The sequence below is a fragment of the Lepus europaeus genome, chromosome 7 (assembly GCF_033115175.1).
Source record: "Lepus europaeus isolate LE1 chromosome 7, mLepTim1.pri, whole genome shotgun sequence".
NCBI lineage: Eukaryota > Metazoa > Chordata > Mammalia > Lagomorpha > Leporidae > Lepus > Lepus europaeus.
In genome coordinates this window covers 62,461,851-62,475,426 of record NC_084833.1, presented here as the reverse complement: position 1 = coordinate 62,475,426, position 13,576 = coordinate 62,461,851, and the positions used below count along the sequence as shown (strand labels likewise).

The 13,576-nt window shown below is 48.1% G+C and overlaps 1 protein-coding gene across 2 annotated transcripts in view; it reads left to right on the top strand.

The window, feature by feature from the left end:
• Positions 1–11,762, top strand: part of FCHSD2 (FCH and double SH3 domains 2) — a 292,425-nt gene extending 280,663 nt beyond the window's left edge. For both annotated transcript variants that reach the window (XM_062196673.1, XM_062196672.1), the window contains 7 exons: positions 1,788–1,922; positions 5,372–5,455; positions 5,576–5,753; positions 6,041–6,261; positions 7,245–7,374; positions 7,517–7,599; positions 9,743–11,762. In XM_062196673.1, coding sequence (XP_062052657.1) covers positions 1,788–1,922; positions 5,372–5,455; positions 5,576–5,753; positions 6,041–6,261; positions 7,245–7,374; positions 7,517–7,599; positions 9,743–9,826 — 915 coding nt within the window. In that variant the 3' untranslated portion in view covers positions 9,827–11,762. The remainder of the gene's footprint in view (positions 1–1,787; positions 1,923–5,371; positions 5,456–5,575; positions 5,754–6,040; positions 6,262–7,244; positions 7,375–7,516; positions 7,600–9,742) is intronic.
• The last annotated feature ends 1,814 nt before the right edge of the window (positions 11,763–13,576 follow it).

The window sequence follows — 13,576 nt, the reverse complement described above, 5'->3', positions numbered from 1 at the left end:
CCTTTCTCTCTGTCTCTCTCTCTCACTGCCCACTCTGCCTGTCAAAAAAAAAAAGATAAAAAAAAATAAAAATAATAAAATAAAGAAATCTTGAAAAAGAAAAAGAAATGCAATTTACTAATATGTCCTCCCACTCTGTGGGTTTCCTTGTCGCTTGTCACCTTGTTGTCCTTTGATGGACAAAAATTCTTAATTTTGATAAAGTCCAACTTGTCTGGTTTTCTTTTCCTTGCCTGTGCTTTAGTGACATTGCAGATCCAGTGTCATGAAGCTTTTCCCTGTTTTGCTCTAAGACTTCTGTGGCTTTAGCCCTTACGTTCAGGTCTTCGATCCACTTGAGTTCACTTCTGGGTAAGGAAACGCTCCAGCTTCATTCTTTCACATGTGGTATCCAGTCTTTGCAGCCACGTTTATTGAAAAACTGTCCTTCCCCTAATGAATGATCCTGGCACTCTTGTTGAAAATCATGTAACCATATCTGTGAGGATTTATTCTTGAGCTTTCTTTTCTCAAACTCGTTTTTGACGGGTGATGGTCATCTAAGTATAGACACACCATAGGTCATTCAAACATTCCCCCATTGATGGACGTACAGGTTGTGTTCAGGCTTTTGCTGTCATGAGTGAAGTTGCAGTAACTATCTTAGAATATAGTCTTATATCCTATGGTAGATTCACAAAAGTGGAATTATTAGGTCAAGTGGTACGTTTTAGTTGTAGGCAGGTTATTTTACCAAAAAGGACATATGAATTCATGTTCCTACCAGCCATGGATGAAAGCCTGTTTTGCCTGTTTCACCACATCCTTGATAGCACTTAGAAATCGTTTTAGTATTTCCTAATAAGATCAGTTTAAAATGGTAAGAGGCCTTCTGAGAAGAATACTGATCAATATTTCTTACATACTGATATTTTACTGTTGGGTTTAAAAAATCCCTATCCTGGGGCCAGTTCTGTGGTGTAGTGGGCTAAGCCTCTGCCTGCGATCTGGCATCTCATATGGGCACTGGTTTGTGTCCCAGCTGCTGCTCTTGTGATCCAGCTGTCTGCTGATGGTCTGAGAAAGCAGTGGAAAATGGCCCAAGCGCTTGGACTCCTGAACCCATGTGGGAAACCCAGAAGAAGTGCCTGGCTCCTGGTTTCAGATCGGCCCAGCTCCAGCTGTCGTGGTCATTTGGGGAGTGAACCAGCCAATGAAAGACCTTTTTCTCTGTCTCTACTTCTCTTTGTCTGTAACTTTGCCTTTCAAATAAATAAATAAATTCTTGGGGAAAAAAAAAACCCTGTTCTTTCTTGACATGAAAAATGCAAATAAAAACATGATTATTGCAGTTGAATAGATAGATTAGCGTTTTGTTTTATTATCTTTTTAAAGATTTATTTTTATTTATTTGAAAGTCAAGAGTTACAGAGAAGGCAAGGCAGAGGCAGAGAGAAAGAGAGAGATCTGCTTGTTAACTCCCCAGATGGCTGCAACAGCCAGGGCTGGGCCAGACTAAAGCAGGAGTCAGGAGCTTCCTCCGTGTCTTTCATATGGTTGCCGGAGCCCAAAGACTTGGGCCATCCTCGCTGCTTTTCCATGTTTTGTATTAGGGAGCTGGATGGGAAGTGGAGCAGCCAGGACTCAAATGGTGCCTATATGGGACACTGGTGCTGCAGGCAGCAGCTTTACCCGTTACACCACAGCACCAGCACCTAGATCAGCATTTTTAAACAGACTATACATGTTTTTCCTACTTTTAACCATTCTCTTGAAGAAAGTAAACAACGACTTCTAATTTTCCCTAGCTGAATGCAGACACCGAAAGAGAAGAAGGAGAAGAGTTTGAAGACAACATGGATGCTTTTGACGACAGCAGTTCCAGCCCTTCTGGCACCTTAAGAAATTACCCACTCACCTGCAAAGTTGTTTATTCCTACAAGGTTTGTATTGTTCTAACATACTGCTAATGTTAAATAATGACAACTCTGAGGGTACGTGCAACTGTGTCTGCCTAGCCTCTCCTACTGTACTTAGTGTAGAATTGGTGTTCCATAATGTCAGAGGCAACATAACACAATAGCCTCTGACTTCAGACTGTCCAGGCTAAAATCCTGTTGCTGCCATTCATTTGTGATACGACCTATCACTTGTCCCTTACTTTCTGTGAGCCTCCGTTTCCTTATCCATATCCTAGGGGTAAAGTGTGAAAATTCAGTGAGATAATGCTTTTATAGCAAAGTGCTTAGCGCAGTGCTTGGCATCTGGTGACTTTCAGTAAGTAGACTTGTCTCCACCTGGATGGCATGTAGACCCTCCTTAGGACGATCCTCAAATTGATGTCAGAGGAAAATTATCTCACTAAGTGATTTTTAAAACTTGGCCTTTCCTCATCCTGATATTGCCACCTCTTGTTATGCATGTTAAGCAGGGACCCAGATAATCAGACACAGAATTTCCAAACCTTATTTGATCTAATAGTTCTTAATCCCTGTCACCCCTGTCCTACTGTCCAGTTGACATTTTACTCACCACAAAGTCAATGTTTCACTTCCCCAGTTCACCGCATTCCCTCGCTCCCCTCAGCCAGTGCTACTGAGCCCCCCTCCAAAACATACGTTAAATTTCTTCACTTTTACTATCAACACTGCTACCGTGTTGGTCTAGGCCATTGCTTTGATAACTGTAAAGGAAGCAGGGGAGTGCTTATAATTGAGTCTTTCTCTTTCATATTTGCCTCTCGACAGCCCATTTTCTGCACTGCAGCCAGAATTATCTTTAACACGTGAAGGATGTTATTTTATTCCCCTTCCTCCCCGTCCTGAGACCCTCGTTAAGCTTTCCATCACATGTAGGAAAAACCCTGAGACCTATTGTGCAGCTGACCGGGCCCCTGCTAGTCCAGGTTCGTGTCCGCCCATTCCCTTACCCCCGCCACGAACTCCACAAGGGCCACTCTTGCTGCCTTGTAGTCTTCAGAGGCGCCAGAGTCCTTCCTAACATGGTTGCCCTTGCTGCTCTCTCTCCGTGGTCTATGGGACTACACGGCTAGAGTGCCCTGGCAGTCAGTGTCAGAGGGGTCTTCAAAGCCTTAGAAGAATGGAAGGAGGAAGAAGCAACCAGCCCACTGTGGGTGGTTTGGGGAAACCCATGTGCTGGACCTCACCCCATGCATAATATTAATAGCTATTATTGTTTATTTCTTAATCTCTTCAACCCAATAAGGGGGAAGAGGCATATGGCCTAGAGTTTAAGATACTAGTAAGAGATTCCAGGTCCCGTATCAGTAAGTACCTGGGTTTGATGCCCAGTTCTAGGCCCTGATTCAAGCTTCCTGATATTGTGGACCCTGGAAGACAGCAGTCTTGGTTCAGGTGGTTGGGAAACTGTGATTAAGTTCCTGGTCCTGGTTTCTGGCCTTGCAAACATTTGGGAAGTGAATCTGGATGGAAGCTCGCTCTCTCTCTCTCCCTCTCAAATTAGAACAAAACAAACCCTATAGGACAATATTATTAGGCAGGCCGCTCACTCAACAGATATTTGAGTATCTACCGTGTACTAGTGCTGTGCTCTTTTCTAGGCTCTGGGATATATCATTGATCAAAACAAAACAAACAGGCTGCTTTCAGGAGCTTATATTCTAATGGAAAAAAGAAAATTGAGTTTCAAAGATGTCTTATAATTGCTTTCTCATAGAAACAAACTAAAGCTGGATCTAACCTCACAGAAATGTTGTCCACTCATCCAATGGGAAAGAGGGAGAGGGCGTGCTGGATAGGAGGGCAGCCTGGTGGAAGCATAGAGGCCAGATATGCTCAGAGAACAAGGAGTGGAGCGCCAGGAGACTCATGAGGACCAAACTCTGTAGGATCTTGGTTGTCATCACAAGGACTCGACCTTGTAAAGTGGAAGAATTGATCATTACTGTGTGGGGACAGTCCAGTCAAGCTGGGGTACACCAAACAACTTTCATGGGCCTCTGTGACTTTTGTGCAAGGACAGCAATCCATTTAAATATATTTATATTTAAATTATATATATTTAAAGAAGACATGTGTTAAATATTTAAACATATTTAAATAAGACCTGTATGTCTCCTGCTCTGTGCTCACACACATTATGGACTGGTCATGTTGATACTTGTTAAGTCTTTCCATGTAATTAGGAAAGCATTGCCTTTTGCTGGTCTATACAAGGCATAATATGGCTTCAGAGTAGCAAAGAAATTTCCCTGGAAAAGCTGTCAAGAATAAGTGGACAGGTTTTTCCTCCCTCATATTTTTAGATAAGAAGTAATTTACTTAAAAATCTGGTTCTGGAATATTCTGATTGGTCAGCCTAAGGCTTCATCCAGAATCTAGGTTTTGAGTAAATGTTTTAATAATGTTCATTAAGTTATTCTTAGAAGTGACCTATTTTCTTGCTTTATTTTTGCTTGTGTAACATGAAGGTATTTTATTTACACTGAGATTGTCAAATTGAAAGACTGTACAGTCTTTGGTCATGGTTTGAACTGATCTTGGACTTGGGAAAGCTGTCAGGACTATTTACTAGAGAGCCGCGAGATGCATCCCGCCCCTGCCTGTTACGTGTGACAGGCAGGTTTCCTTAGGAAGCAGAGCTTAACGGATTCTCCAGCCTCTCTGCTGAGCCTCTGACAGTTTCTTCTCAGGTTTAGCAGTCTCATGGGCAACATCGGGGTGGCTGGTACTAACAGATTCCTGCTGTCAGGGGTAATTGCACCAGCACAATATGTGTGTTTAGATAAGCCCAGTCTCCACACTGAAGTCAGAGCACAATAAATCCAAAGCTTGATTGCATTCAGTCATTTCCTGTCCCACAATTTCATTCTTTTGCGCAAGTGTTCCAGTGACTCTGGATCAGCCTAGGCTGTGTTCAAGCCGCCATCTAATCCATGGACATAGCTCTCTGCACTCTCACAGCATGCACCTCCATGCAGCCCGCTGGTCACAGGTCCAGTTCAGCGCCATCTGTTTTGCCTGTGCTTCCCACGTCATCATGGCTCTGTGTTTCCATCCCACGTTGACTTCCCCGTCCTCCAGGGAGTGGCAGGGAATGCAGGCATCTCGTGGAGCGACTTACTAGTAGACACAAGAGCTGGAACCCAGGGCCTCGACTTCCAGTGTGGTGCTCTGTTCACCAAACCGGATTGCCTCTTGAAGACTCAGTTTCTTCAGTTTTTGTCGTGATTTTATTTTGCTCCGTTTTTGAAAGTAAAACTTCACTTCATCATGATAGTTTTACAGCATTAAAATTTTTCTGTTTCTCAAAATCATTTCAGTATTTTGATCCCCAGTTTTTGTTGTGATCAGCGCACACCTGCTCCTTATCTAACCTTTTTAATTTTGTCCATGACCATCCCACACTGCAGGCTTCTCAACCAGATGAGTTGACCATTGAGGAGCATGAGGTGTTAGAAGTGATTGAAGATGGAGATATGGAAGACTGGGTAAAGGTATATTCCTTTGCTCATATCGCCCCTTCTTGTGACATTTCTAGGAATTTGCTTTGGTTCTTGTCCTGCCCTGTCCAGTTCGTGTGTGCAAACCTGTCTTGTGACATGTCTCTTACCCAGGCTCGGAATAAAGTTGGCCAAGTGGGTTATGTGCCAGAGAAGTACCTGCAGTTCCCCACCTCGAACAGCCTGCTGAGCATGCTGCAGTCCCTGGCCGCCTTGGACAGCCGCTCGCACACATCCAGCAACTCCACGGAAGCGGAGCTCGTCTCGGGCAGCCTCAACGGAGACGCCAGTGGTAAAGACTGGCATGGCACTCTCTGTTTGTCACCTTTGACCTAAACCGTGTTACCCTGCAGGTTAAAAAGCACAGCTTTATTCCTACCCCACAACATGTTTTCCGATATTTGGCCATGTTAGTCCTAGATAGTGGAACCCTAGAGTTGATCTTCAGGAGGTAAAGAAGCGACAGCTTTGCTGCTTTCCGTGTGATGCCCTTTTGGCTGTCACGTGAGCACTGGGATGGTTGCAGAGCCATCTGGGTGTCAGTGTTCTTACCAGACCCGTCTCTCTCTTGCTCCCTAGTCTGTTTTGTGAAAGCACTTTATGATTATGAGGGCCAGACAGATGATGAGCTGTCTTTTCCGGAGGGGGCTATCATCCGCATCGTGAACAAAGAAAACCAAGATGATGATGGCTTTTGGGAAGGGGAATTCAGCGGCCGGATTGGAGTTTTCCCATCGGTGCTAGTGGAAGAACTTTCAGCCTCAGAAAATGGTGACACTCCATGGATGAGAGAGATTCAGGTACATGAGAAGGGGGAGAAGCTGAATTAGAAGGTGTTTAAACAAAATGACTCCTGAGGGATCTGTCAGTCTAGGCAAAGGTGGGCCATAGCCTCTATCTCACCCCTCCTATTCCAGTCCTCAGTTACATGTGTCTGCAAAACCAAATTCGGGAAACCAGAGATGTGTCAGCCAGGCCCTTTTGGAATATGGCCATATTACACCTCCATTCTCCGTGTTCTTTTCTCTGAACAGGTTAACAGAAATGCTAAATTGCACATGACATACCAAAGTTCAGTTTGGTGGAGAGAAAAAAAGCAAAACCAGAGAGGGAATGTGTGGTCTCTGTGGCTGGTTTGTGTGGTGAAACATCAGCTGGCTCGCTCTCTGTGCCACTGTCAGAGCCTCCCTCCCTAGTAGCCAGGACCCTCCAGAGCCCGCATCCCACACTCAAGGGGCCCTCGGCTGAGCTCCTCACAGGGAAACTCGCCTTGAAGGAAAGCCCTGAGTTGGTCAGTTTGGTTTGTTCTCTGTGGGAATCTGTCACAGTGGGAAACGAGTTTGCCATCTTGTTGCATGGTGACCATGACCACGCAGTCTGACGTGTACAGCAGAAACACGGCCAGTTATTTTACCTTCATCGCCCCCACCTCCTCCAAAAAAAAAAAAAAAAAAAAAAAAAAAACTGGCCTCTTTTTCGTTCTTCATTGGGTTTACTGGATTGAGTAATTTGATACATTCTCAGTAGAATCCTAGAGAATGGTGCCACTCGGTAACTGTTTCAGATAAGCTGAGATCAGCAGCATAATGAGGTCTGCAAGAGGAAGAAGTTAAGTGTGACACAGAAGGGCTTGGGGTGGTTATTTTAAGCCCATTTGCTTCCAGTGGGCTACCAGGTTTCAGGGTCGCCCCCAGAGGACAGGAATGTGAGCAGCGCAGGCAGAAAAGCTCCAGCCTTCCTTGCTGGGGAGGCGCGCCCCGTAACCTCCCTCCCTTTGCTGCAGATCTCTCCTTCCCCCAAGCCGCACACCTCGCTGCCTCCACTGCCGCTGTACGACCAGCCTCCCAGCAGCCCCTACCCCAGCCCAGATAAGAGGAGCTCCCAGTACTTCCCCCGCTCTCCTTCAGCGAATGGTAAGGGTTTCCCGGGTGTGGGCCTAAGTGCATTTCCACTTCAGAAATGCAGACTCACCTGAAGGGCACACACAGAACTGCATTAGCACTTTCCCTGCTCAGCAACACAAATAAAATGAGCTTCCTTGATCCTTTCCCTTAGAAAACAGCCTCCACGCGGAATCCCCAGGATTCTCACAGGCGTCGAGGCACACTCCCGAGACCTCATACGGCAAACTGCGACCGGTAAGTCTGCTGGCTGCCCGCATTGCAGAGTGCAGAGCTCTTCCAAGCTGACGGTCAGAAATGAATGCTCCCCATGGCCTCTGTGTTGTTGCTGACTCTGCCAAGCAAGGATGAAAGGGGTATGGGAAGGGAAAAAGAGCTATTGACCAGAAGGCTGTAAAAATCGGTTCATCTCGGGATGTTTAGTCTGCACTGGTGCGGTTCTCACTGAGCCATGGCGAGATGGCTGGATGATAGCCACAGACATGTGTTATGCTATAGCAAGGTCTCTGAACGTCAGGTGGTCTAACTGTAAAACAGAAGCACTTTGCTTTTAGCACGTATTTATTGAGAACCTACTTTCCAGGCCTACATTTGCCTCTTTGGAGATGAAGTACGATAGGCTTCATGACCTCAGAGAGCTCCTGTTCTCAGGGAGAATGTTCTCGCACAGATGTCACCTCTGCTCACCCCTGATGCCCTGCCACCTTGACGCCATCTCTGCGCCTGAGTCACAGCTCTCACTTCAGTAGACACTTCACCATTTCATTTCCTTCACCTCCCAGCATTCCCTGAACCTGGCTACCTTTGCCTTCATCCATTCTCCAGATCTGCACTGAGGGCCTTGTGACAGACTTGAGTCTTTATCCTAAATCTGATAGGAAGATACTGCCAGGTGACTGGTTTTGAATTTTGAATTTTTAAAGCATTGCTATGGGGGCCAACACTGCAGCATAGTGGGTAAGGTAGCTGCCTGCAGCGCTGGCATCCCATATGGGTACTGCTTTGAGTAGTGGCTGCTCTACTTTGATCCAGCTCTGCTGAGGCCTGGGAAAAGCAGTAGAAGATGGCCCACTTGGGAGACCTGGAAGAAGCTCCAGGCTCCTGGCTTCAGATAGGCCAAGCTCCAGCCATTGTTATGGCCATTTTGAGAGTGAACCAGAGGATGGAAGGCTCGCTCTCTCTCTCTCTCTCTCTCTCTCTCTCTCTAACTCCGCCTTTCCAATAAATAAATACATCTTTAAAAAATAAATAAATAAAGCATTGCTCTGGCAGTTCGGTGGGGAGTGACTGAAGGTGGTCCAGGAGGCGGTAGTGGCACAGGTCTGGTGGTGGGGTAGCACTGGAGAGAGCCTCACCACACTTCCTGGTTGCTTCCCGCCTCTGCTTCTCAGGCCCTTCCTTTCCGCGGATTTTGCACACGCCTTGCCTCTCCGTCTCTGCAGTACTTCCCATGGTTCTGTCCCTGGGCTGCTTCTCTCTTGGAGTCTGAGTGCACTATCCCCAGGTGATCTAACTGCTCCCACAGTCTTGACAGCCATTTGTGTCCCCACAACTCACAGATTACAGCTATCAGTGCAGTCTCCTCCCTGGGCTGCAGACTTGTGAGCATCTCTGTGTCTCTGTCCCACACCCCCAAAGCTCAGTAAAGTGAGTTGAGCATCTTCCCACCCTGATGTGCTTCTTCCCCTCTAGTGCCCGTGAAAGGAACTCCCACCCTACTGGCGCTCAGTGCTCTGCTGGCCCCCCGTCTCGCAGAGGTGTGGTCATCAGACCCTGCGTGGTTTTCCTTGGGACAGCTCTCAAATCTTCACTTCTCTACTGCCCCCACTGCTGGGGCCCTAGTTCCGGCTCGTGTCAGCTCTCACTCGGATGGTTACAGACATCTGATTTGTCATCCTGCTCGGCTTGCCCACCTCTGATCTTTTTTCCAAAATGTTACCTGAGTCATCTTTTCCCTCATCTGATACTGCTTAAAATCCACCAGGGACTCCTCTTTACCTACAGAATAACGCACGTACTTCTTAACATGGCTCGGGGAGCCCCCCAACCTAACCCAGCCCACCTCTCCTCCCGAGACAGGCTGAGGCTTTCGCTCCCTGAGCGTTGCTCTCTCTCACTTCAGGCCCGGGCTGAGAAGGTCCTGAGGGCCCCAGTGAAGCTTGTGCCCACAGGACTTTCTGCCGAGGCAGCAACCTGCTTTGTGGGTTTGCTTCTCGGTGTGGGAGACAGTGAAGATTAGATTGACGGCGTGAGCTCGGAGCATTTCTGAGACAGCGAGGCAGCCCGTGCCCTCGGACAGATGAGTGGCCGGGGTTTGAGGATGCTGCAGGCACCCAGGCAGGAAGCCGACTGACAATCCATGTAATTGTTTCCCGCACAGGTCCGGGCAGCTCCCCCGCCGCCCACACAGAGCCACCGAAGGCCGGCAGAGAAGATGGAGGATGTGGAGATCACGCTGGTGTGATGACGGCGGTGCCCGTCCGTTACTGCTACAATCAAGGCCAGGCTTCGTGTTTGGCCCGTCTTGTTTCTAGGCACCTTTGCATGATGACTCTTGAATGGAGCAAAAACGAGGAGGCTTACATGTGACTGGGTGGCCTGGGGGACTCCTCCCATGTTTTGGATATTTTGTGCCTTTTTTGTTGTCATTTTCTATGTCATCTCTTACCATAGCACAAATCCTAGCGGGCCCTAGAAGCAGCGAGGGGCAGCCCTCGTGCCTACCAGCGGCCCGTTTTTATATGAGACTCAAGACCAGGCCTCGTCCAGGGCACAGTCACAGAATTACTGATCATGTGCACTCGTACAGTATATTACTGTGGCCACAGGATGTGGCAAAGATTCTCATCTTTCTTCAAGTGGCTTTTGCTCATCTGATTAAGTATTAATCAGGTCATGCTGGCTACATAAGGAAACAGAAGGAGGGATTTCAGGAGAGGCTGGCTCCTCCCCGAAGTCAGTCCCCAGACTAAGTGAAATTTATTGGGAAATAGGCAGACCGCCCTGAGTTTAGCGCCAATTGCATTAACGCACATCTCTTCCACAACTAACAGATTTAAAGAACAGTGTCCTCTTTGTATTAACGTTATGCCGTTCATTTAGTAGTAGTGGAGTTTGTATGGAGGGGCTGAACCAGTAGCCACGTCGTGTCCGTGAGGTAGACTGATAGGAGGTGACGGCTAAAGCAGAAATGGAGCTTCCAGATCTGAATTGGGCCGAGTCAATGTCCTGTTTGTATCTGAGTATTTTTCATCCTGAGTTTTCCAGCATCTACACTTCTGATCAGTATGTGTAAATCTGAGTGTTCGGATAAATTGAGGGCACAGATCTGCATCCTCTCCTTGGGAGGCCCCCAGCACTGGTTTTTCCCCCACGTGGCCAGGTTGTAGCTTGTCCAGACCACCTGCCACCTGTGGAGAATGCGGCTTCCACATCCCACTGCTCTGCCATCGCTTTGGGAGGAAGAACCTGGGGCCATGGAGGAGACCAGCCTTCCAGGAAAAAGGACAGGACTGCCCGCCCTGCGTCCTTGCGGGACGGCAAGGGAAAGACAAGCATCTGCCACGTGGCGGGGAGAGCCGAGAGTGGTGCGCACCGCGGCCCAGTGGGCCTGCTGCAGACCAGGGCCCTGGTGCCCACTCCCGTGGAAGCAGGGAGTGAGGCGTCTGTGGACTACAAGGTGTTCACCCGCTGCTTTTTGTTTATTTGGTTAAGAAATCAGATTTGCAGAATTTAACTCAAAATTGTGTTGAGCTTTGAAAACTCCGTCCCTCCTAAGAATCTCTAAAAACTTGAAATGCTCGCCAAATGTCCCCATGGGATTTCTGACCAAAAGTAAGGTCAACACTGAAGAAATGCTGTTAGTCACATGAGCCCTTCGGTGATAATACCCATTGATGAATCTTCTCCATGATGTTGGTGGGTTTTTTGGTTTTGTTTTTTTCATTTCTTAACCTGTTGATCTATTTGAGGTCTTTTTGTGTTTATCAAACTTATTCTTAAGTTTAAAAAGGAAGTTACGGGGTGGTTTTTGAGATTTTCAAGTTTGCCGACACGTGCTCACTAAACAGCAGTGCTTCCACCCGGCCTTGCATTCTCCCTGTAGCAGCCAAGTTGTCCTTGAATTTGGGTTTTCCACAACCTCAGAGGGTATTTGAAATCTTTTGTTATATTTTAAAATATTTTCTGGAAGAGCTGCTAATTTTATTTTAAAACACAAAGTTGTAAAAATACGCCTTCTTTTTCAAAAGCAACCCCTCCCTCCAGGACGTGTAACCCAGCATCACAGAGCACGGGCAAGGCTTGGAGGGAGCCTCTGCAGGTGCGCTTTCTCCCCGGGGCTGTAAAAAGTTTGTATTTATTATGTATAAAATGTTGAATAATAAAAACATGCAATTATGTTTTCTATGTTTCCTTATAAAAAGATTCAGGTAAACAAGGCTTTTCCAGAAAGACCATGCTTCTTAAAACACTTGTGGGCCTTCCATGAACCCCTTAACAGATGAAGAGAGCAGGAAGTAAACTGATCCGTCCGTGGGATACAGTCCCTGATGGCACCCACGCACCAAGTCTAACACCCTGGGGACTAGAGACGGACATGGCTAAGTTATGACCTCTGCTTTCAAGGTTCTTCCTCCATGGAGACAACAGGCAGGTCTGTGAGGACCTGTGACCTGTGCTGGATGGGAGGGGCATGCTGGCGGGCGGCGAGCAGTGAGCTCCGTGCCTACTGCTCTAAGGCACAGGAGGGTCCCTGCTGTCGCCCTGGAGGCCGGGACTGCTGGCTTCCAGGAGGGGGCATCCTGAACTCTTTGCCCCTTTTCTAACCCTCCACACTGAGAAGCAGTGATTGTGTCAGGGGAGATCTTACTAGTGTCGCAGGAGTGGACAGAACACTCCTGGTTAAAGGCTAAATCCCTCTGGCTTCCAGCCAGCCACACTGAGGACCGGCTCAGCCCTCCTCTGCAGAGCTGGTGCCAGGCAGTGTGCATTCCAGACATTCTTCTGCGAGTAAAACTCACTCGTACACATTGCTTATTCACCGAAGAGGGACTACTATCACTTGTTTTACAGCTGTCTTACATTCACTTGCTTGGATATATCATCATTTAAACATCCCTTTTGTGATGAGTGTTCAGGTTGTTTGAAGCCATCTGCTATTAGAAAAATTGAACTTAACATCTTTGTACATGCAGCTTTGTAAATTGGTTCCAGTAATTGGACAGATTCCTAAATATGAAACTTGAGAGTCAAAAATGTCTGTATTTAATTTTGTTAGAATTTGCCAATGGGCCTCCGAAAGGATTGTAGCTGTTTGTACTCCCAGCAGCAACACCGGAGATGCCCACAGGGACTGAAGAAGGCAGAAGGTCTGGGTTAGGTCCTGGCCCAGCCCGTGCCAGCCAGGAGGCTGAGCTGCCGCGGCGGCGTCTGGAACCTGTGGGTAATGCCGTGGCCCCCGCAAGGACAAACAGTGGCATGAACACTCCCCACTTTCGGCACTGGGACCTGTGACCATGCTGCAGCCACACGGCAGCGTGCATTCCAGCGGAAGGAATGTGTGAAGTGCTTCTCCGTGAACCTGGCAAGGGCCGTCAGACACAGGAGACAGCACTGTCCTCTTCTGCTCCCCTGCCCGTGCGAGCTGCTGGTCACAGACCGCCACTGGCACTGCAGACTTGGTCTGTGACCAGGGACAGAGTTCAGTTAGCGGCCCCGCCGCAGTGTCAGAATTCAATGTTGGCTCCTTGGTCTCAGGGACTGACTGGGCTTCAGTCAAGCCAGGGATTCACCGCACATGGCTGGTTCCCTTCCTCTCTGACCCCACCCCCCAGCCCACGGCCACACCCGCAGGCCAGCCAGAGCCCAGGCGGAGAGCATCACTGGGCCTTGGGCCTCCTGCGGCTTGGTGTTCCGCCCTTCCTTCTGAGCTGCCACGACCTCAACTTGGAAAGGAACGGAGGGCGGTGGTTTCCGGGGCAGTGCTCCCGCAGCTCTCCTGGTCTCATTGGTTTCGTCTCTAGATGCAGAGTGAGACTCGCACGGAAAGGTCACAGTGCTGGCGCCAAGACTGGCTAATACAGACTTGCTGGGATGACAAAAGGTGACCGATCAAGGCACTGGACTGCTGCACCGAGACAAAGCGAGCCCTCATCCTCCAGCCCGGGGCTACCCCGGGGCTGCTCTGCTCACTCACTGCCCAGGGAACCCAGCC